The sequence below is a fragment of the Eptesicus fuscus genome, chromosome 21 (assembly GCF_027574615.1).
Source record: "Eptesicus fuscus isolate TK198812 chromosome 21, DD_ASM_mEF_20220401, whole genome shotgun sequence".
NCBI lineage: Eukaryota > Metazoa > Chordata > Mammalia > Chiroptera > Vespertilionidae > Eptesicus > Eptesicus fuscus.
Window position 1 is genome coordinate 43,567,871 of NC_072493.1, and position 26,745 is coordinate 43,594,615.

The 26,745-nt window shown below is 53.4% G+C and overlaps 3 protein-coding genes across 5 annotated transcripts in view; 1 reads left to right on the forward strand and 2 right to left on the reverse strand.

The window, feature by feature from the left end:
• IL4I1 (interleukin 4 induced 1) overlaps window positions 1-20,442 on the reverse strand; it is a 34,189-nt gene extending 13,747 nt beyond the window's left edge. Inside the window, exon 1 of the mRNA XM_028129514.2 lies at window positions 20,354-20,442. The gene's annotated coding sequence lies outside the window, so the exon portion shown is untranslated. The remainder of the gene's footprint in view (window positions 1-20,353) is intronic.
• On the reverse strand, window positions 155-20,417 carry NUP62 (nucleoporin 62). Of its 2 annotated transcripts, none has more exons than XM_008154331.3 (2): window positions 20,354-20,417; window positions 155-3,062 (listed from the first exon to the last, which is right to left on the reverse strand). In XM_008154331.3, exon 2 carries the CDS (start codon window positions 2,994-2,996, stop codon window positions 1,440-1,442), a length of 1,557 nt encoding a protein of 518 aa, XP_008152553.1. In that variant the 5' UTR covers window positions 2,997-3,062; window positions 20,354-20,417; the 3' UTR covers window positions 155-1,439. The 2 variants fall into 2 exon arrangements, with proteins under 2 accessions (XP_008152553.1, XP_054565958.1); XM_054709983.1 differs by lacking the exon at window positions 20,354-20,417 and adding an exon at window positions 4,111-4,136.
• Window positions 20,366-25,879, forward strand: ATF5 (activating transcription factor 5). Of its 2 annotated transcripts, XM_054709984.1 has the most exons (4): window positions 20,366-20,428; window positions 22,272-22,568; window positions 23,485-23,980; window positions 24,336-25,879. In XM_054709984.1, exons 2-4 carry the CDS (start codon window positions 22,391-22,393, stop codon window positions 24,457-24,459), a joined length of 798 nt encoding a protein of 265 aa, XP_054565959.1. In that variant the 5' UTR covers window positions 20,366-20,428; window positions 22,272-22,390; the 3' UTR covers window positions 24,460-25,879. The 2 variants fall into 2 exon arrangements, with proteins under 2 accessions (XP_054565959.1, XP_008152552.1); XM_008154330.3 differs by having other exon boundaries at window positions 23,485-25,879.
• The last annotated feature ends 866 nt before the right edge of the window (window positions 25,880-26,745 follow it).

Sequence of the window (26,745 nt, forward strand, 5' to 3'; positions counted from 1 at the left end):
ATCAGCGGAACCCACGACTTGAGTGTGTGTGTAGTGAGAATGCCACGTCCTGTTCAGTTTGGCTTGTTTTTGAGTTCCAGTCTTCTGGAACCTGCTCCTTTTACCCAGCTTCCTCCTTTTAAGTTATCCACATGAACAGCACAGCTTATTTTTTGTTCCACAATAAATTTTATTTTATTTAGGAAAGCAACATACAGTCCTGGGTATTTCAGAGTACAGCAAGTGGAGACAGGAAAGACACTGGACCTCACTGACTGACAGGGTTGCCTCGGCATCGGGAGTTCAGAACCAAGTCTGTGGCTGCCTCTGCCGTTTCAGCAGGCATTTTATGGACTAACGTTTTATGCCGGGTTTCATCTCTATTGTTCACTCATTTGATAAATCTGACAGTGATTGTGCTGAGGACACAAAGGGGAACAAGAAACACTCCTTGCCCACAGGGGCTCACAATCTAACAGGGAGGCACAGAAGTAAACAGTCAGCACAACACAGAGTGGCAAGTCGTCTGTGCAAGCTCACTGTGGTGCGGGCCCTCAGGACGGCCATCTGACACGGCTGTGGGGTGGCCTAACATTAAGAGAACAGAAAGCCGAGGAGGTGTGTCTGGCAGGCAACACAAAGACCCCCCTGGCCCAAGTCTGACCCTTCTGTCAACATCTTGTTCAAGTCCCTCATCTATCTGCCCTATCTCTCCTGTGAAATTCATTATCTCATGGCCTGTTCTAGTCACAAGTCACTTTGCACAGGTGGCTAATTTCCACATGTGCACCTCTTACACCAGGCTGCTGTCTCCCCAAGAACGAAGTCTTTCTACACAGCACCTATGACTATGCGGTAGACAGAGAGGCTGCCCGGGAAACCCGGGCTGGGAGGCAGACGGCTCTCAGGTGAGTGGGCACTTCCCAGCACTTGGCTGGAGTGAGCAGGATGAGGTGGAAGGCTGCAGTAGGTGAAAAAGGTCTGGGTCCTGGCTGGGTTGGTTGAGCGTTGTCATGTGCACCGAAAGGTTGCAGGTTTGATTCCCAGTAAGGGCACATACCCGGGGTTGCGGGTTTGATCCCCAGTTGGGGTGCGTGCAGGAGGGAACGGATCGATGCTTCTCTCTCACATCAATGTGTGGGGGTTTTTCCTTCCTCTCTTTCTCTTCCTTCCTCTCTCTAAAATCAATAAAAATATATTTAAAAAAAGAAAAGGGCCTGGGATAAACAAAAGTTATACAGAGAAAGCATACCTACTAGGCTGCTACTCAGACTAGAACACTCAGAATACTTCTGCTCATAAATGCAAAAACTCAAACCACAAACAGTTCTCTCGACAGCACAACTGTTTGAAAGAAACAGACAATCAAACAAGTATTTCATTGCAAACCAAAGCTAGACAGTAACCGCACCCCCCAATGAACACACTGGGACCCTGCGGCCCGGCAGCCGGCCAGGGGCTCAGTCAAACGTGATGCGGAAGCTGCGCTCCTGCTCCTTGCGCCGCCCCTCGCACACCTTGGTCACCTCCTCCACCTTCCTCTGCAGCAGGGCCGAGTTCTGGTCGACCCACTGCAGGGAGTCCATGTGTGCGTTGAGGATCTTGCAGATCTGCTGCAGCGGGTCGCTGGTGTCGGCGGGGCCCCCGGATGTGTTCAGGTGCTCGATGATGTCCTTGAGATCCTGAGCCATGCGCTTCAGCTGTGCGTCGATGTTCTCGGCCAGCTTGTAGGTCTTCTCACGCTCCTCGTCGGCGTGCTGCAGGTAGACGGTCCCGCTCTGCTCCTTGACGGACTCCTCCAGAGGGCTCAGCAGGTCCTCCAGCTCCTTCTGCTGTGACAGGATGAAGTCGAGCTCTTGGTCCAGCCTCTTCTGGTCCAGCTTCACCTTCTCCACCTCGCGGTGGAGGGCGGTGATCTTCTCCCCGTTCTCGATCAGCGTGCGGTCCCAGGCGTTGACCTGGGTGGCCTGCTGCAGGAAGTGCCGCTCCTGGTCCTCCAGCTCCAGGCTCCACTTGTTGATCAGACTCTCCAGCTGGGCATAGGTCATCACAGGACTGGTGGACACCCCAGTGGCTGCACTGGGGCCAGACGGAGCGGTTATGGCAGTGGGCGCATTGCTGGGGATCCCGGCTGGTGCCAGGGGTTTTAGATTCAAGGAGAAGCTGCTGGTGCTGGTGGTGGTGGTGGCGGTGGATGTAGCTGTGGATGCGGTAGAAGCTGCTCCAGGAACCTTTAGGCTGAAGCCCAGCATTCCAGGCCCAGATGTTCCAGCTGTGGTTGCTGGGGCACCAAGGGAGAGCCCGGTGGCAGCAGACGAGGTGGGAGCAGTAGCTAGCGAAGCAAAGAGTGTGGGTCCAGCACTGGTGGTGGCAGCAGTGGGTGCGGGAGCAGCCGGCTGGGTGGTTCCTGCTCCAGTGGCGGCTGGTGTGGCTGGAGTGAAGGTCAACCCAGCAAGTGTCGTGGGCTGGGCCGAATTCCCCATGGAGCCAATGCTGAAATTGGAGGTCCCCCCAGTCTGGGACGTGCTTCCACCTGTGAACGAGAAGCCCCCGGGTGTGGTGGATGGAGCAGAAGAGGTGGCGGTGGAGCCGAACACAAAGCCGGTGGGTGCCGTGCCCTGGCTGGAGGTGACGGCGCTGGAGATGGCGTTGGTGAGGGTGCTGCTGCCGAGGCTGAAGCCAGCGGGCTGCGCTGTGGCTGGGGTGGCAGCTGCATTGCCCAAGCTTAGCTTTGGGGTGCTGATCCCTAAGGAAAACCCAGTGCCTCCAGTAGCAGGAGTTGTGGTTCCAAAACTGAATCCTGAGGTCTGTGTTGCTGGCGCTTGGGTAGTGAGTGAGAACAGGCTGGTAGAAGGGGTACTTGCAGTGGGCTGGGAGGGAGCCCCAAAATTAAACCCGCCAGTGCCAGACGTAGAGAAAGAAAACCCAGTGGCCGGGGTGGTTGTTGCTGTCTTTGCAGTGCCAAATGTGAACCCGCCTGTGGGGGCCCCAGTGCCTCCAAAATTAAACCCGCTCATGGCTCCAGACTCCGGGGGCAGCAGCTACTCCAGCTCCCAAAGCAAATCGTCAGCGTCGTCCGCAACCTTGGGAAGATTTTTAAAGCAGAGGAAGTGACATGATCAGATGGCAGTTTTGGAAAGGCAACCTCACTGGCACGGGCGCGGTTTGGAGAGCGGCGGGCCTGGAAGTCCTAATGAGGCCCCTCTCCTCTTGCTAACCGGACCCTGCTAAGTCAGCTAGGAGAGGCGGGGTGGAGGGTCGGCGCTGGGAGAGAGAGGTGCTTGGGACCTGCGTGTACTCAGCACGAGTGGGAGCCCCACGGCCATGGGGAGGAGTCCAAGAGCAGACACCTGAACTGACCTCAGTCCCCGAGGAGGCAGCCAGATTCCGGGAGCTTCTCAGAAGTGGGACCAGAAGCACACCAACAACACCGTTAGGATCTGCTCCCCAGGTTTCCCTGCTGCCGGCGGGAAGTGGGGAGAGCGTGCCTCCTTGAGCGGCCTTCTGGACCTCAAGAAACAGGCCCTGGCAAGCTGAGCTCTATGGCAGGGCTCCATCCGTGGACATCCCTACATCCCTCGTCATTTAGGAGGGCAGAGGGCATGTTGGAGCAACCCCCACCTTCCTTCTAACTAAGGGGTGGGCATGAAACCCAAGCGCGCAATCAGAGGGCTTGAAGGCGGAGTCCTTCAGCCGATCAATGATTCTCTCTCATCATGGATGTTTCTATCTCTCCCTCTTCCTTCCTCTATGAAATAAAAAAAGAAAAAACGAACTAATACAGTTGGGAAGTAGAAAGTGTCTGACAAAAGTGAGGCGTGATCTTGTGACTCCTTCGCGCTCCAATCTCAAACAAGGGACAGCAAACCTCTCTGAGGCTCAGCTCCCTCAGCAGGAAAGTGGGGCAGCAGCTACTGCGCTAAGTGTGGCGGATGGTTGGGCACTAGTTAGGGCGCTCACTGCCACTGCTGCCAGGCACAGGCACATGCCCACATTTCCACTCTGGGGAGAGCCTCTGGAGGCTGGTGAGGAAGGAGGACTGTGCAGTAAGGGGGTAACTCAGCAGCAGGGGCTGTGAACACCCAGCCATGAAGAAATTCTCATGAAGAAGACATGTGGGTTGTGGCTGACCTCAAGTTTAATATGAATTCATGGTCCAGCTGCCACTGCTCAGTGGGTCCTCTGGCTGCATGACGAGAGTACCAGTTCCAACGCAGAGACGGGATTTCCAGGCAGCTAACCCCAGCCCCGTGCTACCGACACTCCTCAGCCGGACCCTCAGCTAACTCCCCAATCAGCCTACCAGGGAGGCTGAGATGATGGCCACAGGGCACAGATGGGGGAAGAGAGGCTCAGATTAAAGCAATTTGTCAATCCCCATCCCACTGTAGCTGCCCCTCCCCAACTTCCACCTCGCCCTCTGCCTTCCTCCAAGAACCCTGTTATTTTTTTGCCAGGTCTCTCCTCCACACAGCCATGTGCTTCTGGAGAGAGGACCCCACAGCCGCCCATGCTACTGGTGAGTCTGCTCAGCCTAAGCAGATCTCAACAGGCTGCCCATTAGCACCTCCTGGGAGCATTCAAAAGGTACCCGAGCTCTGGCTGGGTAGCTCAGTTGGTTAGAGCATCATCCGCTACACAAAGGTTGTGGATTTCATCTCCAGTTAGGGCACATACAAGAAGCAACCAACGAATGCATAAACAAGTGGAACAACAAATCAATACCCCCTTTTCTCTCTCTCTCAATTCAATTAAAAAAAAAAAAATCCGATGCTGCCAGATTAATGATGGATGTCATTCTGGGGGCAGGATCCTGGCCTGGACATTTTTAAAAAGCTCTTCTGGGGGCTTCAGAGAAAAGCCTCTTTACTCTCAAGAGGCCACAGCAAGTGTCTGAGGCCCCAAGCACGCTGGCACCCAGCCCTTCTTGCGTGAGCGAGCGCACCTGTCATTGCAGAGCCACCTCACGCCGGGTTTGTTGTTAGCAGCCACCCACATGTCTCAGTTCCTCAGCCCCTGAGAACTTTAGCTATTAATAAATTGCAGCTAAAATTCTCCCGAAGAGCATTTATACCAAGGTCTTTGTTTTTCATACTATTAAAAAACTTAAAAAAGCCGAAACCGGTTTGGTTCAGTGGATAGAGCGTCAGCCTGTGGACTGAAGGGTCCCAGATTCGATTCCGGTCAGGGGCATGTACCTTGGTTGTGGGCACATCCCCAGTGGGGGGTGTGCGGGAGGCAGCTGATCGATGTTTCTCTCTCATCGATGTTTCTGACTCTCTGTCCCTCTCCCTTCCTCTCTGTAAAAAATCAATAAAATATATTAAAAAACTTAAAAAAAAATCTTCTGTGGGGGCTTGTCTGGTTTATGGTTTGCCATTTATCAAATGCGTCATTTGTTTCCAACATCCCAGCTGCCAGGGATCTACTAATAATGGCAAACCATGCTCATTGATCCAGCCTATCTTTGTGTTTAAGATGCCTTATTGCTCACTTTCTCCTGAAAACAGGCCCATTTGGGGCAGGTTCACTTTACAGACGAGGACAGTGAGGCCCAGAGAGGTTACTAAGCCTGGCCCCCTCTGCAGGGCAGCCAGAGACATGGCAAACATCAGCTTCGATTCCAGGCAGGGGCAGACAGGCTGGGTCACACGTGGGAGCAGGGACAAGGCTCTCTGGCCCAGGTTCCAGGAAGCACACACCTAAGCTGAGTGTTGAAGGATGTGGGATCAACCAGAAGATGGGGAGGACAGGCTGGTGAAAGTAGGCTGAGACAGGTGTGCTTCTGGGGCGCTGAATGACTGGTGTGGCTGGAGGGAGTGTGTGCAGTAAAGGTTACTCAGCAGGCCTGAGCTGTCCAAACCTTGCACATTCCAAACAAAGGACTGGCCCTTGATGGGCTCCTGGGAGGGAACCCCTAAGCCCTTAAGAGCAGTGGTCGGCAAACTGCGGCTCGCGAGCCACATGCGGCTCTTTGGCCCCTTGAGTGTGGCTCTTCCACAAAATACCACGTGCGGGCGCGCACGTACAGTGCGATCGAAACTTCGTGGCCCATGCGCAGAAGTCGGTTTTCGGCCTGGGCGAGTCTGTTTTGAAGAAGTGCTTCTAACACCGATCCACACTCAAGGGGCCAAAGAGCCACATGTGGCTCGTGAGCCGCAGTTTGCTGACCACTGCCTTAGAGCAAGCATGTCAAACTCGCGGTCAGTGGGCTGCATGTCTCGTTTGGGCTGCAAGCCTCATTTATTTAAATGAGGTATGCAACCCGCCAGCTGCGAGTTTGACATACCTACCTTAGCGTGTCCTGCCCGGTACAGAGTGTCTTTAAGATGGGGCATTGGGCCACACAGTATCAGTTTGACCTCTGGAGGGGTTGGACACTGAGTAAAAAATGTGACAGACTTTTAATAAAAAGCCTGGGCAGCGAGGCTTACAGTGTGTGGTCACACATCGTTGCTGGGAGCGTTAAGCGCTGTCTGTGTGACGCCACTGGAAGAGACGACGGAAGCTGGTGCCTGGTCTCTCCTGGATTCTGCCCTGTGGTGCCTTTTCCCTTGGCCAATTTTTTTTAAGAGAAGCTTATTAAAACCTGTCAGCTGCCTCTCCCACACCTCCTACTGGGGATGTGCCCGCAACCAAGGTACATGCCCTTGACCGGAATCGAACCTGGGACCTTTCAGTCCGCAGGCCGACGCTCTATCCACTGAGCCAAACCAGTCAGGGCCCCTTGGCCAGTTTTGATCTCTATCCACTCACTGTAACTATGAGCCTAACAGCTTTGCTGAGGTCTGAGTCCTTCCGGTGAATCACCGAATCTGAGGGTGGTCTTGGGGACCCCTGACAGTGTGCTGTGATACGAGGGGAAGAGCAAATGTGTAAGTTTGCATCAAAATAAAATAAAGTGATGATGGTCTGCAGGGTGTGTCCCAGTTAACAAAGCCGCCCACAACTAGGATTCTGGGAATTTCCCACAAGTGCAGCTGACACACTGTTAGGAGCTGACACAGGCTTCCCACTCTGACCACAGTGGCGAGCTTTCCTAAAAGAGAAACTGACGGTGCTCGGGGAAAGCGGGAGGAACAGAAACTGGAGAAGTGGGCCTTCCTGAGAAGAGTGAGCGTGTGCTGGGCGCGTGCCTAGGCCGGGCAGCACAGCCCTGCCGTGTGCAGTTCACCCAGGATGAACCCGAGGCCACGAGAAGGGACTTCCTTGAGGTCACTGACGGAGATACTGGCAGAGCCTGTCCCTTGCTGCCCAAGTTTTTTCAAACCAGATCTACTTGCCTTCCCAGCCAGGGAAGTCAGAAAGACCCACCTGGATCCCACCTACATACACAACCCACCCCTGGCTGAGCCCCAGGGTTCTCTGCTGTCACCTCCAGCTTCGCCCAGGTCCACTCACCTCCTCTATCTTTAGTTCTTTTGTCACTAAACTCCTAACTTTAATATCTACTCAGCCCTACTCTGTACAGTCATAACACAAAGAGAAAAAGGCCGGTCCCCCAAGGTGAGATCACAGAGAGTAAACAAATTCTTTACAGTAGAACATTCATTCATTCAACAAATATTTTGGAGCACCTGCTATGTACAGGCAGCGCTCAAGGCCCTGGAAATATGGCTGTGAACGAGACAGAGGGGACCCCGTTGTCATGGAGCTTACAGCCCAGCAGACAGAAAAACAACAATCGTCCCAATAAGTCACCATCGTGTTGTGCGGTCTATGCACGAGGAACAAGAGAAAGCAGAGCATGAAAGGGAGCTGGGGGCACCGGCACTGGGTGAGGAGATTAACCAGGCAGACTGAGGAAAGAAAATTCGAGGTAGAGAGGGAGGGGAGCCAGAACAAAGTCCTCAGATGGGATGATAACAGCAGGCAGCCAGTGTGGCTGAGGGGCAGGTGTCATTTTCACTGAGTCCTGGGACTTTCCCTCCCTCCCTATACCAATCCCTCTCCTTAGGTATCGGGAACAGGGGTGTTTGGGAACAAAAATGGGAGGACATCAGCCTTGGACCAAGAGGAAATAAAGGATTAAGAAGGATATGGGGCCCTGGCCACTGTGGCTGGCTTGGTGAGTGTGGTCCCATGCACCAAAGGGCCACCGGTTGGGGCACAAGCCTGTATAAAGGGCACCAGGCTAGGAGCACTAGGTAGCAGCACACTGAGCAGGGAACAGGCTCAGAGACAACATGACTTCTCCAAGGTCAAGACCTCAAGTTCTGCCGGGGGCAGGGGAGGAGGAGATGGCAGAATTAAGTCTTTTTGTTGTTGTTTTTTAATCCTCACCCGAGTATATTTTTTCCATTACTTTCTAGAAGAGAGTGAAAGGAAGGAGGGAGGCGGGGAGACAGAGAAACACCTACATGATATGAGAGAGACATCGACCAACTGCTTCCCCCATATGTACCCCTATGGGGCAACCGAGGTACGTGCGCTTGACTGGGAATCACAGGCCGACACTCTAACCACTGAGCAAACCAGCCAGGGCAGAATGAAGTCTTAAAGAGGAATGAGAGTCTCTGGGCAGACGGCTGCGGAGGAGTGGCACACACAGGCCAGCTCCTGTATGACCGTGGCTGGCGCAGCAGGCTGAGGGAAGGTGGGGCTGGGCCTGGGCACACAGGCAGTCTGCCTGGCTAGCCCGTCTCCTGAAGACAAAGCCATGAGTTTCCCTTCCTGGCCCCACTGCTGCCCTTCACGGCTCCCCCTCAGAAGCTTGAGTGACCCTCCCCCATGAGGCTCATCCACCGGGGCGCAGAGAGCTGCTGCCCCCTGTTCCCGCCCCTTCCTTTATAGCAGAAACGCTGCTTCATGGGGGCAGCAAGGAGTCCTGGCTTGATTCCGAGGGCTCCTGGATGGGGCTCAGGACTGACTCCAGGTCTGCAGTCCACTGATGGGCTGGGACGGGGGCTGCGGCAGCAGGCCTGTAGCTGTCATTAGTAAGCCCTGCGGACTTCTGTGCGCTCCGAGGGCAGGGGCCTTTGCCGGTTCTTTTCTGTCAGTACCTGGCAAGACACAGCCTATCAGCCTGAGTCCCTGCTTCTCTACTCTTAGCCCTGGGAGCTCAGATTCTAGGTTCATCCCCCTGCCTCAGTCTCCTAAAAAAAAAGTGGGGGGGGGGGGGGCGGGCAGAGCTCGTGGATCATATGGTCTTTGTGAAGAGGAAACGGTCTGATCCCTGTCAGGCGCTTCTGTTATTATCGCGTGCCTGTGCATCCTCAGAGCCCAGGAAATCTTAACTTATTAACGGAGTTCTGGGGAGTGACTGGAGCTAATGCTCCTGGCCTTCTGCCCACGGCCAGCTGGTGGAGCTGCCGACAACGCGGGTGCCCAGGAAGGACAGGCACTGGCTGTGTGAACTTTCCCCCATGGAATTAGCTATTTCATGCGATAAGCAACGAATGGCTTGCTAACCAGATCTTAGCCAAGGCAGTGTCCTTTCTAGGCCACAGAGACAGCAACACAAAGGCTCGGACAGGACTGTGCTGATTTATGTTTTTAAAAAATATATTTTTATTGATTTCAGAGAGGAAGGGAGAGGGAGAGAGAGAGAGAAACATCAATGATGAGAATCACTGATTGGCTGCCTCCTGCACACCCCTACTGGGGATAGAGCCTGAAACCTGGGCATGTGCCCTTGACCGGAATAGAACCTGGACCCTTCAGTCTACAGGCTGATGCTCTATCCACTGAGCCAAACAGGCTAGGGCTGATTTATGTTTAAAAAGACTCACCCAGGCTGCTGGGAAATGGTGGCCATGGCCAACTCTGGTAGCAGCTGCACAGAGCCAGAGAGGGCAGGGCAGTTTTTCTAAGCCACATCAGCAGCACGGAAACCTCAGAGCATGGCTCCGTGTGAAGGCCGTCTCCTTCCACAGTACACGGTATCCCCAACAGGAAGGGTGGGATGGAGACGCCCAACTGGGACTCCAGTCCTAACTTCCTCCGGCCTGCTCCTCCCTGGGGACCAGCACACACCGACCTCCCAGGTCTAACTGACTTGTGTTAAGTATTAGGGACCCGTGTGGAGACGTGGTGCATGTGTCTGTCTGTCTGCTCCTCGGGGGAGGGGCCACGGAAAGCCTCACTGCCTGTCACGCTACCTGTCTTTTCTCCAGGCCACACCCCATGAAGGGATCCCTCCAGGTTTACTGCACGTTTGGGTGTTTACTGTTTAAAGGCCTAAATGTTACTGCAAACTAACTGCCAAGGAGGCTTCATCCCACGTGTTCCATTTCACAGTCCACCCAATGACTCGGCGGTGGCTATTTTTAAAATGAAAATTATATTCTTTTTGTGAAGAGGCAGTTTGTCATATGGTTCTACATTCAAAAGGTACAACAGGGAACACCACCGTCTCCATCCTCCCCCTGTCCCCACCGTCACCAGCTCTCTTCCCTGGAGACAAGCTGTTAAGCTTCTTGTGCCTCTTTTCCAGAGATTTTTTTTTTAAATATATATTTTATTGATTTTATTACAGAGAGGAAGAGAGAGGGATAGAGAGTTAGAAACATCGATGATAGAGAAACATCGATCAGCTGCCTCCTGCACACCCCCCACTGGGGATGTGCCCGCAACCAAGGTACATGCCCTTGATCGGAATCGAACCTGGGACCTTTCAGTCCGCAGGCCGACGCTCTATCCACTGAGCCAAACCGGTTTCGGCGTTTCCAGAGATTTTCAATGTCTTTAAGCAAATGCCCAGTTTGTACTCTCCCCCTTTGGTACACAAAAGGCTGCATGCCAGATGCACTGTTCTTTTTCTCACTCACTGGATCCTGGAAATGCTTTTAAGCAGGTGCACGCTCCTGCTCCGACAGAGGGGGAAGCTAGCTCTCCGGGGGAGCCAACCTGGCCGGGCACCGACACTGCCTGCTACTCAGGCTGCCTCAGCTGCTACCTAAATGCTTCTTGGACTCCACCTTCTCCTTTCCTCTCCCTTGAAAACAGGATCTCTACCCCAAGAAGTCATTTCACATCTAATTAGCAATTACACTCTCCTTTCTGCTTCTGAGGCCTGGAATTGTACCCAGAGGAGCTCAGGTGGTGGGACAAACAGCGATTTTCCCCACAGGGATAACAAATCAGGTAAGACATGCGCAGAAAAGTTAAAAGCCAGAAGAGTAGATCTGAAGGAAGATTCTAGAACCACCACTCTGAAATTCAATGTCTTGTGTATTGTCTGTTTCTGCATCAGAATGTCAGCTCCACCAGAGGCAGGATTTTTGTTTCCACTGCTGTATCCCACTGTCTGTACTAGCTGCTGGCCATCACAGTTAAATGCTCATCAATGGAATAAGTGGGTCCAGGGTTGCTTTATACTAGGTACTATATATATAATTGATTTCAGAGAGAAAGGGAGAGGGAGAGACAGACAGAAACATCAATGAGAAAGAATCATTGATCCGCTGCTTCCTGCACGCCCCCTACTGGAGATTGAGCCCACAACCCGGGCCTGTGACTTGACTGGAAATCGAACAGTGAATTCCTGGTTCAAAGGTCAACGCTCAACCACTGAGCCACGCGGGCTGGGCATGTACCAGGTACTATTATAAGTGCTTTTCATGTACTAATTGGTTTAGCTCTCACTCCTCTCACCATGAGGTACCATTAGTATCTCCCCTTTTAGAGTTAAGTAACTTGTCCAACATCAACATACATGTCAAAGTCAGGATGAATAAGACAAAGGTCTTGGGCCTGGTGGGGTTTGGGGTTCAATCCCTGGTCAGGGCCTATACAAAAAGCAGCCAACAAATACACAAATAAGTGGAACAACACATCGATGTTTCTCTCAAAAAATAAAAAAAATAAAAATAAAGACCTGGAGAGAGGCTAAGGCACAAGCACACCTGCTCAGACAGAACCACACACACATGTGCTCCCCCGCAGCCGCTCTCCTGTAATCAACACCAATGGCCCAGGGGAGAGGCAGTGATGTCAGTGGGGGAGGGAGGGAAAAGTCCTGGCCAGGTTGTGGCAGACAGTTACCATGGAGACGGTTTCTCTGGGAACCAGGTGAAAGCCCCCAGAGGTGGGGACAGGGTGGCTTTGATTCTGAGAATCAGAAGCAACCACGGCCTCTACCTGTCCCTGGATATCAACCACACGCTAAGGTTCCAGGACCTTCTGTGCTGGGCCCTGTTGGCAGTGCTTTAAGCAAAGTGAAGTTCAGAGAACTTAAGTCACTTGCCCAAAGGTGCACAGGAAGTTAGGACTGGCCCCAGAGCTGAGCTGGGACCCCATGAGCCTCTCCAATGTGACACTTTCTCACACATCATGTGCCAGGTCTGGTACCCCTTTCCCGGACCACCTCTGTCACCTTCCAGGTAGTTTAGGTCTCATTCTGGATCTGGTTCAGGGCCGTCTGCCTTCTCAAGCTTCTGGCTTGGAGTGAAGAGGGAGGACATCAGCTGCTCTTTCCTGTCTACCCCCTCAGGAATCGTTCCTGCTCTGGGTGGGCATGGGCAGAAGGACAAAGGACTCTTGAACTAACCAGGCTGAGGCACAGGTCTCTGCTGACCACTGACCCTCAATGTGCTCCATGCCTGTGGAGGGGGCACTTGGGGGACCTTGGGTGCCTGTGAGGTTTACCTGCTGTGGTTTCCTGCCTCCGTCTCAACCTCCCTCTCGTTCCCCTCAGCTCCCACTGTGACTGGCCATCCCAGTGGGTGTTGGCTGGGTTCAGGCTCTGCTACTTTCCTCTGTGCACAAGTGACCTCACGAGAACTGTCCCTCCATGGCCAAGCACAGCTGCCCCACCCCCGGCCCTGCGTCTCTCTACCCCCTCCCCCGGCTGGGCAGGATGAACACAGCTGTGAGAAAGGGAAGAAAGAGTAGCCCTGCCAGTCTGGCCCTGGTGCTCCCCTGTTGAATGGTGAACATAATTTCAAGAAGCACCATCGGCAACACCACTCTGATCGCGATGGACCGAGACAAAACCAGACCACTCTGGAATCGCGTCTCAACACGGACAAAAACATGAACATTGTTCAAAGCACAAAAATGACCAAACGCTGATGGCTGCTTCTTAACTTACCACAGTGCTTCTATACCCTCCGGAGAAGATCACAACACTCAGGGATGGACTTGTCCCTGCTTCCTGATAGCACCCGATCCAGAGCAAAGCCCTGCTTCCCTGTCACCTAACCCAGCCCAGCTCCTATAAACCCTAACACCCCCTTCCCCAGCCACCTCACAGATCCCTGTGGTGGGCAGCCTCCCAGGCTACAAGGCGCAAGAGACCCAAGCTGTTCCACTCTGTGTGTTCCCGGTGGCCACTGGAACATGAGGGGAACAGAGACACCGGCCCTTCACAGGCACCTGACTCCCAAGGACATTTCTCTAGAGAGCTCCTTCCCCGCTCCCCACAAACACTGCCCTCCAGACTTTGTGGGTCTGGGCTGAGTCCGATCAGACCTGCGCCTTTTCCGTTTTGGTCAGTCCAGCAGAGAGGGTTGAGACCCAGGACTGGAAGGAGGAGGACTCGGTTCCTCTGCTCTCTGCTATGAGCAGAGAGAATCACAGGCCTGGGGGGCGGGGAAACCACTGAACACAAGGGTCAGGGAGGGCCCACAGCCTGAGCCTATCCACGCTGGGGTTTGTTGGCGTTTCTCTGAATTACTTGCCAACCTTTTAAAACTTGGATCTTGCAGAAAAATCTGGGTTTCCAACGTCTGTGAAGTCAGAAGTGCTTCACCAGGAGGCTGGCATTGCTGCCCAGCAAAATGAGCCGCCCCGAGCAGCACCTGCTCCGTCTGGGTGGTCCAGGGCTTCGGTGGCCTGCCCGACACAGGGCCGGAGGGTCTGTGAGGATGGCCTGCTGACTGAGCCAGCGCCATCTTAGGCTTTTTCACATATTAGCCCTACTGTCCCCACTTTACTGATGAGGCAACAGCAACAAGGGGGCACGGCATCCTGCTGGAGGCCAAATAGTGGCAAGTGATGACATCCCAAGCTTCAGGACACTCTGTTGTCAATTACCTTCAGCTGTACTTTTCCTAGAGTCCCTGTGGGCATGTAAGGGAGGGGGCACCCCAGTGCTGGCCCTAGTATGTATCTTCCAGATGAGGAAACTGAGGCTCAAAGAGGGGAAGTGTGGTAGGCTGGATAATGGCCCCCCAAAGATGTTCACACCCGAACCCCCAGAACCTGTGAATAAGAGACCTCCCGTGGCAAAAGGCACTCTGCTGCTGTGATTAAAACAAGGATCTTGTGATGGAGACATCCTGGATGATCTGCGTGGCCCTAGGTCAGTGGTCGGCAAACGGCGGCTCGCGAGCCACATGCGGCTCTTTGGCCCCTTGAATGTGGCTCTTCCACAAAATACCACGTGCGGGTGCGCACGTACAGTTCGATTGAAACTTCGTGGCCCATGCGCAGAAGTCGGTTTTCAGCCTGGGCGAGTCTATTTTGAAGAAGTGGCGTTAGAAGAAGTGGGAATGTCGGTCACATGTGGCTCGCGAGCTGCGGTTTGCCGACCACTGCCCTAGGTAATCACAGGGGCCTCTAAAAGAAGGGGCAAGATCAATGGCGAACTAGGAGATGTGACGATGGAAGCAGCGGCTGGAGAGATGTGAAGAAGGGGCGACGAGCCAGGGAATGCAGGTGGCCTCTAGCAGCTGGGAAAGGCCAGGAAACGGATTCTCCCTTGGAGCCTCTAGAAGGAACACAGCCCCGCCGACCCACTTTATACTTTTGGTCCCCGGAACTCAAAGGAACTAAATGTGTGTTGTTTTAAGCCACAACAGTTTGTGGCAATTTCTTAGAACAATGAGCACAGAAACTAATACAGAAGCTCATTGAGGGGGACACAGAGGGCGCAGTGCAGGGCCTAACTAGGTTCTAAGAGCTTGGCTACTTCTGCCGAGGAAGGAGTAGCAGGAGTGAGGGACGGGAAGGGGCTCGGAGGACTCTGAGCCGATAGGCCACGTGGCAGACCTGTGCCCCGAGCTGCCCTTTCCCCTAGTGAACTGGCCTTGGCCTTCCTGCCCTTGTTTGCCAGGACGCCCACCTCCAACTCTGCCCCCGTGGCCTGCATAACCCAGATACCTGCCCTGGTGCCTCTTCAGGGACAACAGTATTGAATTCCCCAGCCTCTGTGCACGAGCAACTCATTTAAAAGTAAACTGACGCCGCCCCGGCTGGGTGGTTCTGTTGGTTGGAGTGTCATAGCATACAACAAAACGTTTGTGGGTTCGATTCCCGGTTGGGGTGCACATGGGAGGCGACCTGATCGATGTTCTCTCATATCGATGTTTCTCTCTCAAAAATCAGTAAAAAGATCCTCCCCCGCAAAGCGAACCGATGCCTACTGAGGCAGCAGCACAGGGAGGGAGGATGACCTTGCCTTCTAAGTGCTCAGGGGAACAGTCACGTACACAAACATTGTCTGTTCGGCCGCTATGAAAGCAGAACAAAGTGTGACGGGGACAGGAGGAGAAACAAACATTCGGAGATCCTTGAATTAAGTGCCACTGGTTTTACCTACATCATTTCACACAATCCTCCTGGCACCCCAAGCCTTAGAGAGAAATAACTAATGTTCATAACTAGGCAGGTCCCGTTCTAGCAATCTCACACACATTTATCTGTTTCCTTACAACCACCCTAAGAGGTGGGTCCTCTTACCCCACGTTATGGATGAAAACTGTGTCACAGGGAGAAGATGCCACTTGCTGAGAGTCATAGAGGATGGCATTGAGATGTGGACCCAGCAGGCTGGCTCCAGAGCCCTCGTTCTGACCCACTTTGCAGAAGGTAGCAGAGGCTCAGGATTGGAACCTGGGTCCATCTGATGCAAACTTGGTGCCCTTTCCATCATGCCAGACTGTCTCCTGACCTGGGAAACCAGCGAGGGTTGCTGCAATAGTACAGGAGGGCCTCCTCTCGGGCAGGGGAGATGGGGAGAGGCAAGTCAGAGTTATTAGAATCTGGCAACGGCGCAGCAGCAAACTAGAGGCGAAGGGCCAGGCTTGGTGGCCTCCCAGCAGGCTATGCCCTGGCCTGGGGGTCAGATCTGAGAAAAGCAGACAGATTCGCCCTGGGGCTTGTAGAGCCTGGAAGCTGTGAAGTGTTGGGAGGCCTGGGCTCTAACCAGCAGTGTGATTGTATAAACGCCTGCCCTTCACCTCCTGGGGCCTCAGCTTGCCCTCTGCAAGACCGTGGGTTAGCCGCTATGAGCTGAGGCTCCTCTTGCCCTTGCACCTCAGATTCTCCGGGTTCTGCACAGGTGGCTGCTCTCCCTCCCCCTCCACTACCCTCCCTTGCTGTGCTGGTGCCTCTCCCAGATCCAGGCTCCCTAATCAGGAGCTTGTTGCCAGGTGGCCTGAGGCCCCCAGAGAATCCCTCCACTCCGCCTCCCACCGAAGAGCCAGGATGATGCAACCTGCCTGCAACTGTCACCTCACTCCGCAAATCTGGTCCTTCCGAACTGAAAAAGAATCCCCCACAGCCCCACCCATGCTCCCAGCCCCAGCTCGAGTAGAAAGGGCTGGGGCACCTGGACCCTGGAGGACTCTTCGAAGCTGGGGGAGGCTGAGGCTTTTGAATCCTGGAGGGGCCACAGGTCCGGTCATGGATGGGCACAAAAGCACACTCGGGGTGCCAAGACCTGGGTTCACAGGCAGCCACTAATGACCCCCTGCACATAAATGAGAATATGCTTGGAAGGCCTAGGCAGCTAAGTGTGAGAACTGGCACCCACTCAGCATGACTGAGTCAAGGCCTTGGGTGGGGCAGTCGGCACCAGGGTTGAACTGGTTGGGATCCAACAGCTACAGAGAGAAAAGGCACCCGGGTCCCTGCCCCAATGTTTTCTCCGTCAGCATACACTGCACACAGCCAGCAATATGATTCCCATACAGAGCAAGTTCATGTCCAGTTATTAAAAAACACCCTAGCCCTAGCTGGTGTGGCTCAGTGGATAGAGCATCGGCCTGTGGACTGAAGGGTCCCAGGTTCGATTCCGGTCAAGGGCACATGCTGGGTTGTGGGCTCGATCCCCAGTGGGGGGCATGCAGGAGGCAGCCGATCAAGGATTCTCTCACATCATTGATGTTTCTATCTCTCCCTCTCCCTTCTCTCTGAAATCAATAAAAAATATTTTTTAAAAATATCCTATCTGACCATCCTCTCAAAAACCCATAATCCCAGTCTATGAGACGAAACCAAACTGAAGGACTTTCCACAGAATACCCAACTGGCACTGGTCATGAAAGACAAGTCAGAGAAACTGCCGCAGACCAGAGGAGGCGAAGGAGATGCGATGACTAAATGTCATATGGATCTTGGAAGGGATCCTGGGACAAAAAAAGGGTATTAGGGAACGACCAGTGAAGTCAGCATAAAGTTGAAATTTAGCTAATAGAAGTGTAACAATGGCAACAATGGGGGACATTAGGTGAAGGGTATACAAAAACTCTGTACTATCTTTTAAAGTTTAATTTAATTTTTTTATTTCTGCTAATCCTCATCCGAGGATATTTTGCCATTGATTTTTAGAGAGAGTGGAAGGGAGCAGAAGAGACACACAGAGAGAGAAACAGGGATGTGAGAGAGACACATCGAATGCCTCCTGCATGAGCCCCGACCAGGGCTGGGGATTGAACCTGGGACCCTTCAGTCCATGAGCTCTATCCACAGAGCCAAACCGGCTAGGGTTATACTATCATTTTTGTGACTTTTCTATAAACCTAAAATTACTTCCAAATAAAAAGTAAAAAAACAACAACACAAAAAACCGAAAAAACAAACACAACAAAACCTCTACCTAGTCTCAGCGCATAACCTAGATCGGGTGTGTGTGTGTGTGTGTGTGTGTGAGAGAGAGAGAGAGAGAGAGAGAGTGGGGGGGGAGGGGATTGACTGTGCCTCCTCACTGCCAGCAGTCTGTCCAACACTACCCTAATCTCCCCATTATTGCTCAAATCTCTACTGACAAGTGGAAGGTTGGTCCTTAAGTTTCATTTAAAAGGAAGAAGACCACAGTTTTTGTTATTTTTGTTAATCCTCACCTGAGGATATTTTTTCCATTTATTGAGAGTGTAGAAGGAAGGGAGGTGGGGGGCGGGGAGAGAGAGGGAGGGAGGGAGGGGGAGAGAGAGAGAGAGAGAGAGAGAGAGAGAGAAGAAGATTCGCTGTGAGAGAGACACATTGATTGGTTGCCTCCTGCATGCAGCCCAATGGGGATCCAGGGATCGAACCTGCATCACAGGTATGTGACATTACCTGAGAATTGAACCCAAGACCCTTCAGTGTCCAGGCTGACACTCTATCCACTGAGCCACACCGGCCAGGGCACCAGTCATAGTTTTAAAGCCCTAACTGCTTAGCAATGAAGAGAAAACATACCCACCCTAATAATAATAATAATAATAATAATAATAATAATAATAACAACAGCCCCTGTGTGTCAGGCACTAGTCTAAGATACTATTAATGCCCCCCCTGCCCCCGCCTTAAACCACAAGGAATCTGAGGCATGGGAAAGTAAGGGAAACTGCCAGTGTCACACAGCTAGTACGTGGGGTGCAACTAGGGTTCGAACCCAAACAACCTGGCTCCAGATCTATGATCTTAACTGCTACTCAGTGATGTCTAGGTACTAATGTAGCCTCTACCAACTCAAGGGAATATCGAGCAAGTGCTCGAATACTGGCAGAGTGGACAGTGAGTGCTCTACGGGAAAGTGGTCAGAGCCCAAGGACTTCCTGCATGTTTAGAGAAGGGTGGGGGGGAGCCTGCATATCTTTATTCCCCACATAACTCTCAGGATTAGGGTCGCCCCACCCCACTTCTTTGGATTTTTGATTCAGTCCCGTAACTGCCATAAAAGTGATGAAGGTTGAACTCCAGGTGTAACGTCCTGATGTGTACAGATGCAGGGCGGGAAAGAGAGGTTTCTGCCGCAGAGGAGAGACCAACACCCACTTGGGATGGTGGAGGGCCCACTGCACAGGGAAGGAACGGCTAGGACGCTCCCTGTTACAAATGGAGGTACAGATCTCCCTGTTTTTGGCAGGATTGTGAGACTAACCCAGTGGGCGACATCTCAGGAAGTGGGGAGCAGGGGCAGAAGAACGAACCAACTGGCCCGAGAGCAGTGCTGTGGACAGGGCTAAGGGAAGGTGGGCAGTGGATGGTGAAAAGGGTGGAGTGGGGGGCGATGATGCCCGATTCCCTGCATCCGTGGGTCAGGATGGGGCTGAACATCCAACATTTGGCACGGGTGATGGTGGGATGGCTGAAAACTGCCACCTTAAAGTGAATAACACACAAGAATTAGCAGGCGTTGGTTAGTCAAGTGTCTGAGGCTCTTGACCTGCCTGGCCTGTGTGGCTCAGTGGATAGAATGTTGGTCCAGCACCGAAGGGTCCCAGGTTTAATTCCCAGCCCAGGTTGGGACTGGGGTGGGAGGCAATCAGTCCATGTGTCTATCTCACATTGATGTTTCTTTCTCTCTCTCTCTTCCCCTTCCCACGCTCTCTAAAAATCAACGGGAAAACATATCCTGGGGTAAGGATTAACAACAAGTGTCTGGGGCTCTTACAGCGGTGGGGGTGGGGTGAGAGTGGGGGCCCGAGTTCCCATTGGTAATAAAATACGTCGAACAGACATGTATGAGCTGGGCTCTGTGCATGGGGCTTCCCGAGCATCAACTCATCTGATTCTCACAAACCACCTCATCAGGTACAGTTGCTTATTCTCATTTTACAGGCAGTTCCCTACCTATTTGAGGCCCGAGGATTTCAGTTATTCTCCCAAGGCCAACCATGGCAGGTCTGTGACTCACGCGGGACTAACCCACAAAAAGGGTCCTCAGGGTGAGACGTAAGTCGTAAGTCGGGGCATGAAGACACCAGCATGTGGCTGGCCGGAAATTCGTGAAGCAAAGGAAAGGACGTAAACCACACATGAACCAGTGCTGGTCTCAGGGAGGAGGAAACCAGGCCGCTGGGTCAAAGAGAGCAGAAGACCGACTATCAGAGGGAGGGGGCCGGACCCCAGAGCCACAGGGAAAGGAGGGCCAGAACCCTCGTGGTCGGAAGAAAAAGGGAGTTGGACCCTAGGCCGGAGAAAGGAGAGGGCCGAACTCTTGGGGTCGAGGGAGGATGGGGCCGGAGCCCCGGGGGAAGGGGGCCAGGCCCGCCTGCCGGTTGGGGCCTCGCCGGGGCGGGGCGCGGAAGGATCCGGCGTGCCGTGCTGCGCCGCCCCCGGTATATCTGTCCCTGGTCCCCGGGGCCGCCTCATTCCCCATCCTCAGGTCACGTCAGATCACGATCTCTCCCCACGCTACCGCGACACCGCCTCCGCCCGCGTAGCCCCGCCATGGCTCTGTAGCCGCGACCCCTCCGTGCCCCCGGCCCGTCTCCACGCTTACCGCGCCTGCGCTCTCCACTCCCGCCTTCTCTCTTCAGCCGAGGCCGCTGCTGCCTCTCTTTTCCGCAGCCATGGAGTGAGTAACCGCTCGTCCCTCCTGCTCCAACTGCCTTTCCCGCCCTTTCGAAGCTCGCGGCCTTCACGACTAGGCCTGAGAAGGGGGTAGGGAGACGAGAGTGAGGGATCACGGTCGCGCAGGCGCAGAAGAGGGAAATCGCGCGTCGGCGCGCTGCCGAGCATGCGCACTCGGCCCAATGGTGGGGAAGGGTGCTTTCTTACAGAGAATGTTGGGCGTCTAAGGACGGCCCGCGTGCGGTTGCGCCGCCGTACTAGCCCCCAGAGAGGGCTTTACTTATTTGTTATTCTGGAAAGAATCTGTCCGCGCGCCGTTGCTCATGCGCATTAGCGCACCAGGACCCGTATTTCTGTGCGAAGGGCGGGCCGTAAGCAGCTGCGCATGCGCATGCGCACTAGCCCCCAGGAGGGCGGAAGCGTTAGAGCCTTGGGACCGTTTTAGGGGCAGAGCATGCGCTTTGGCCTTCGGCGAGAAAGCCCAAGTGTGGACGGGTGGGGGTGTGGAGGCTGTTCGCCGGTCCCCTCCACCCTCCCTGCTCCACATTGCTTAGTCGTACAGCACAGCTGCCCTCTTTTTTATTCAGGCATCTGCTGGGGCGGGTGCTGGTTTAACTAGGGTGGAAAGCGGGGCTTGGAGACAACCCGTTAAGAATGGGGTGGAGCTAGGGTCACAGCCGTCGGGAAGGGTGGGGCTACGGGAGCCATTGTGAGGGGCGGGGCTAAGCGAACCTGGAGAAGAGGGATGGGGTTCCGATTGGAGAAAGAGGCGGGGCCTCTGGGGAATCATCGGGGAGGGGTGGGGCTAAGATAAACAGTGGGGCGGGACTTGGACAATGGAGGTTGCTGCAAAGGGAAGGATGGGATGCGAATGGATACTATTGATGAAGCGGGGGTGGGGGGGTGGGGGGTGCGGGGGAACAGGGGGAATTCCCCTGGGAATTGATTTGGGATGGAACCTAGGGAGGGGATGGGGCCTAAAGGAAATGTTTGAGAAGGAGGAATGTGACTGAAGAAAATTCCCCTGGGATTGAGTTCTTTTAAGGTGGAATATTATGGTGTGGGTGGGAGTGGCTAAAGGAAATTTCCCTGGGAGACCGTTAGATTTCTGTATTGGAAGCATTGGGTCTTGGGATTTTGAAGTCAGGCATAAAGAGAATTCCCTTGGGAGTGGTAGTGAAGCATAGTAACCTCCATCTTGTATAAAACTGTTGTTTGAAATTCTCTACTATTGTTAGATAGTCCCTAGTCCTGTAAACTCTGTCATTGTCAACTCTGTCACTTTAAGACAGTCTCTTATTCTATAAAGTGACTTTGTTTTTAGTTCAAATAATAGAAAAATATAAACTTAACTGTCTGACCTTGCAAACTAGCCATCCAATGTAATAGACTAATATGGACTAATACTGATAATAATTCCCATATTCTTATGCCAAGTACTAACTCGTTATGAATTCAAGGTTACAACTGTCTGTAACAATTAATTCACACAGAGCCCTTTGTAATACCTGCAAACAAAGAGGCTCGAAAAATATAAATACGGGAGACTTCCTGTATGTGTTGCTCAGAGATTTGGAAGAGACACCTCCCTCTGGGCCTCAAGAAATAAACGACTCCTGATTAATTGGCTCATTAAGGCATCTTGTATCTCACCCGCTGATTTATGATACAACAGTAGGGCTCAGAGATTTGGGGAAGGGGCAGATTTAGGATTCTGAGAGGGTGGTGTGTAGCCCCAATCCCAGTTGGAATTGGGAGGGAGGACCCCGCGGCCATGGGGTGTGGCTTGGTTTCCCTGTGAGTGAGGGTGGCCTATGACCCCACCTACTTTTGTCTCACACGTGTAGGTCCTCCACTTTCACCTTGGTGCCTGTCTTCGCCCAGCTGAGCAACCTGCAGAGCCTCCTCCCAGCTGTTGGTGCAGCCGCCTTCACTGCCACCCGTGCCCAGCGCCTGTGCTGCAGCCATGTCACTCCTGGCGACCCTGGGGCTGGAGCTGGACAGGGCCCTGCTCCCAGCTAGCGGGCTGGGCTGGCTTGTAGACTATGGGAAACTCCCCCTGGCCCCTGCCCCCCTGGGCCCCTATGAGGTCCTTGGGGGAGCCCTGGAGGGCGGGCTTCCAGGGGGGGGAGAGCCCCTGACAGGTAAGGGCAGGTGGGGAATGGAGGTGGGGTGAGCTGGGACATGGGGGGCAGGGTAGAAGGAGGAAGAATTCATTTATTTATTAATTGGATAAGTCATTATTGAGTGCCCGTAATATGTCGGGCACTGTTTTAAGTGCTGGGAATATAACGGAATATTATGACATGATCCCTGCCTTCCTAGAGCTCACACTAGTGGGGAGACAGACCAGAGGAATAAAATGAGGAGGTTGTGGGGTAAGTGGGAAACGCTTAGTAGTGAGCTAAGAAAATGACACCGGGGACCTAGTTTAGAGTGGGTAGCCAGGAAACCCTTGCCAAGTAGGTAACATTTTGGCTGAGGCCTAAAGGATGGGAAGGAATGAGCCACAATAAGACCCAAGGGAAGAGCTTTGCAGGTGGAGAGAACAGCATTTGCAGAGGCCCTGAGGCAGGAATTACTGTATTCATTAGTGTGCCCCGAATGCTTGGAACCTGGTGGGTCTTCAGTAATGAATGGAGGAAAGATGAAACAGGGTGTGCAGGATCTAGTTTGCTTTTTAAGATAAACTACGGAGTACATCAGAGAAACCACAGATACAGGTTCATCAGTAAAGAGGATGTTGGGATGGTTGCAAAAGGGTTGGTTGACTCTTTTGTTGTTTGGATCATTGGTTGGTTGACTGGTTCGTTAATTGGTTGATCAGGAGAGTTGATTGATTGACTGATCCACTTAGTTGATTGGTTGGTCAGTCAGTTAGATGTTTGATTTATCCGTTGGTTTGTGGACTGGTTTGATGATTCATTGACCAGTTGGTAGACTGATGGGCTCGTTGGAGGATTTACTCAGTGGATGAGATGGATGAAGCAGAGATGAGGGAGCACCCCGTTGGGTGGAAGACCAGGAACTCAGGGAACTTGTCCTTCTCCACTCCTCCAGGTGATGGCTTCTCGGACTGGATGACTGAGCGGGTTGACTTTACAGCCCTCCTCCCTTTGGAGCCCCCCTTCCCCTCAGGTGCCCTCCCCCCGCCTTCCCCACCCCCACCTGACCTGGAAGCCATGGCCTCCCTCCTCAAGAAGGAGCTGGAGCAGATGGAAGACTTCTTCCTTGATGGTCCACTTCTTCCACCATCCTCCCCACCACCACAGCCGCCGCCTCCGCCACCACCACCACCACCACCCCCTCCCCTTCCGCTCCCCCTGCCCACCTTCGACCTCCCCCAGCCCCCTGCCCTGGATACCCTCGACCTGCTGGTCATGTACTGCCGCAGCGAGGCTGGGCAGGGGGATGTGGGCTTGGCTCCCCTTCCCCCAGCACAGGAGCCCCCTCCTCCTCCTCCACCCTCTCGCCCAGCCCCCTACCCCAATCCTGCCACCACTCGAGGGGACCGCAAGCAAAAGAAGAGAGACCAGAACAAGTCAGCGGCCCTGAGGTACCGCCAGAGGAAGCGGGCAGAGGGGGAGGCCCTGGAGGGGGAGTGCCAAGGGCTAGAGGCTCGGAACCGCGAGCTGAGGGAGAGGGCCGAGTCCGTGGAGCGGGAGATCCAGTACGTCAAGGACCTGCTCATCGAGGTGTACAAGGCTCGGAGCCAGAGGACCCACAGCAGCTAGATGGGCAGGGCTTTGGGCTCCAGGGGGCGCTGGTCTTCATCTCTGTTTCTGGGGCTGAGGTCAGAGGGTGCCTCTATCATCCCTCTGCCTCTAGCCTCTTTCCATCCCCCCCTTCTCTCTCCTTTTATCCTTGTGTCCTTGTCCATTTCTGATTTTGCTCCCCTCTTCCCTCCCCAGAACCATGACACGTCTGGCCTTAGTCAATATCAACACTTCCCAGGTGACAGCTGAGGGACTGGGGCCCCGGGGAGCTCAGGGTCTCCCCCTCAGGGCAGTGAGGCCAGGAAGCTGTGCAGAGTGAGTGCAGATGAAGACAGCAGAGCCCTCTGGGGAAAAGTCAGGGAGGGTTTTAAGAATGACACCCACATCATTAAGCACATAAAGCAAGCCAGGTGACCTAGGAAATACATTTGTGCAGGGAGCCGGCTCACAGAGCCAGTGGCTGTGGGGGCAGATGGGGAGGCCAGCAGGGCAGGGGTGGCCGTAGTTGGTGACTGGGTGTCCGTTTAGCTCTGGGAGGAACGCAGTGTTTTGTGAAATTGTTGGGGCTGGGCTCTGTCTAGGTGAGGGAGGGCAGGGAGTGATCCTTTGGGGGGTGTGGTGCAAATAAAATGAAGAATTTCCTCCAGTCTGTGTGTCTGGTCTTTGAGAGAAGTTGGAGAGAGGGCAGTCTTAGGCCAAAGACAAGAATGATAATAATAGAAATAACAGCCCTGGCCGGGTAGCTCAGTTGGTTAGTGTTATCCGATACCCCATGGTTTCGGTTAGATCCCTGGTCAGGATACACACAAGAATCAACCACTGAATGCATCAGTAAGTGGAGCAACAAATCGATGTTTCTCTCTTTAAAAAAATCAAATAAAAATGTACAAAAAGAGAGCCTGCCCTGTGTTGCTCAGTGGTTAGAGTGACCATCCATGCATCAAAGGGTCGAGGGTTCGATTCCCTATTCCCAGTCCAGAGTGCATACATGGGTTACAGGTTTGATCCCTGACCCCGGTCACATGTTCAGGAGGCAACCAATCAATGTGTCTCTCACATCTATGTTTCTCTTGCTCTCCTCCTCCCTCTCTCTAAAATCATCCTCGGGTGAGGATTAACAAACAAAAAAAGAAATAGCACAATACTTACGGTCAGGACCACACACTTGGTACACAGCCAAGGCCATGACGGGACTGACTGAACTGATAATGATACAACAGCCCTAGCCAGTTTGGCTCAGTGGATAGAGCGTTGGCTTGTGGACTGAAAGGTCCCGGGTTCAATTCTGGTCAAGGGCACATGCCTGGGTTGCTGGCTGGATCCCTAGTAGGGGGTGTGCAGGAGGCAGCCGATCAATGATTCTCTCATCATTGATGTTTCTCTCTCTCCCTCTCTGAAATCAATAAAATTTTTTTTTAAAAAATGATACAACATGCCAGGCCGGCGTGGCTCAGTGGATAGAGCGTCAGCCTGCGGACTGAAGGGTCCCGGGTTCGATTCCAGTCAAGGGCACATGCCTGGGATGCAGGCTTGATCCCCAGTGTGAGGCCTGTGGGAGGCAGCTGATCAATGATTCTCTCTCATCATTGATGTTTCTCTCTCTCTCCCTTCCCCTTCCTCTCTGAAATCAATAAAAATATATTTTAAAAAAATGATACAGCCGAAACCGGTTTGGCTCAGTGGATAGAGCGTCGGCCTGTGGACTGAAAGGTCCCGGGTTCGATTCCGGTCAAGGGCATGTACCTTGGTTTCGGGCACATCCCCAGTAGGGGCTGTGCAGGAGGCAGCTGATCGATGTTTCTCTCATCGATGTTTCTAACTCTCTATCCCTCTCCCTTCCTCTCTGTAACAAAATCAATAAAATATTTTAAAAAATGATACAACACCCCTTTTAGATTCAGACCACCGATTACTTGGCAAAAGAAAGGATTGCCAAAGGCGCTGGCTCCCCATGGTCCTTGTCACACACACACCAAAAAAGGTGACACCAGAACGCGAAGGGCGGGGCAGCTGCAGCAAGAGTTGTGGGGTTCCCCATGCCGGGTCATTGGGAGGTAAGTGGGAGATGGGCTGGCAGCCGTGGCGGGCATGTTGCCCTACAGCTACTGAGGGTTTACCATGTCCCAAGCGTTTAACACGCATTATCTCAGTTCACACAGAAGGAAGCTTTGTTAGCTTTGGACGAAGAGCCACTGTGAAGGTGAACAATGCAGCGGCATCGAGTGCATTTGCAATGTTGTGCAACCATCACCTCTCTCTAGTTCCAGGACGTTTCCAACCGCCCCCCCAACTAAACCCCTGCCCATTAAGCAGTTACTTCCCATCGCCCCTCCCCAATTAGTTGTTGGTTGACGCTTGCAATTCCATGAAGGGGGGCGGTGGGGGAATGAGTGTGACCCTTGGTCACCCTTGATCCTTTAGCCTTCGGGGGCTGTAGTGGGTTGGTGGCCCCTCAGACGATCTGTCCACAACCCCAACTCCCAGAATCTGTAAATGTGCCCTATTTGGAAAAAGGCAGATAGGAGCTCTAAGTGGAATGACAAGGGTGCTTATAAGAGAGAAGGAACACAGAGAAGGAGAGGGCCACGTGGAGGAGGCGGCAGAG

Bases quoted from the DNA above. Each gene is read 5' to 3' on its own strand.
- NUP62 (XM_008154331.3), bottom strand. From the start codon at position 2,996: ATGAGCGGGTTTAATTTTGGAGGCACTGGGGCCCCCACAGGCGGGTTC.
- ATF5 (XM_008154330.3), top strand. From the start codon at position 22,391: ATGTCACTCCTGGCGACCCTGGGGCTGGAGCTGGACAGGGCCCTGCTC. The intron at 22,569-23,484 runs GTAAGGGCAGGT...CCACTCCTCCAG, and splicing joins GGGGGGAGAGCCCCTGACAG to GTGATGGCTTCTCGGACTGG.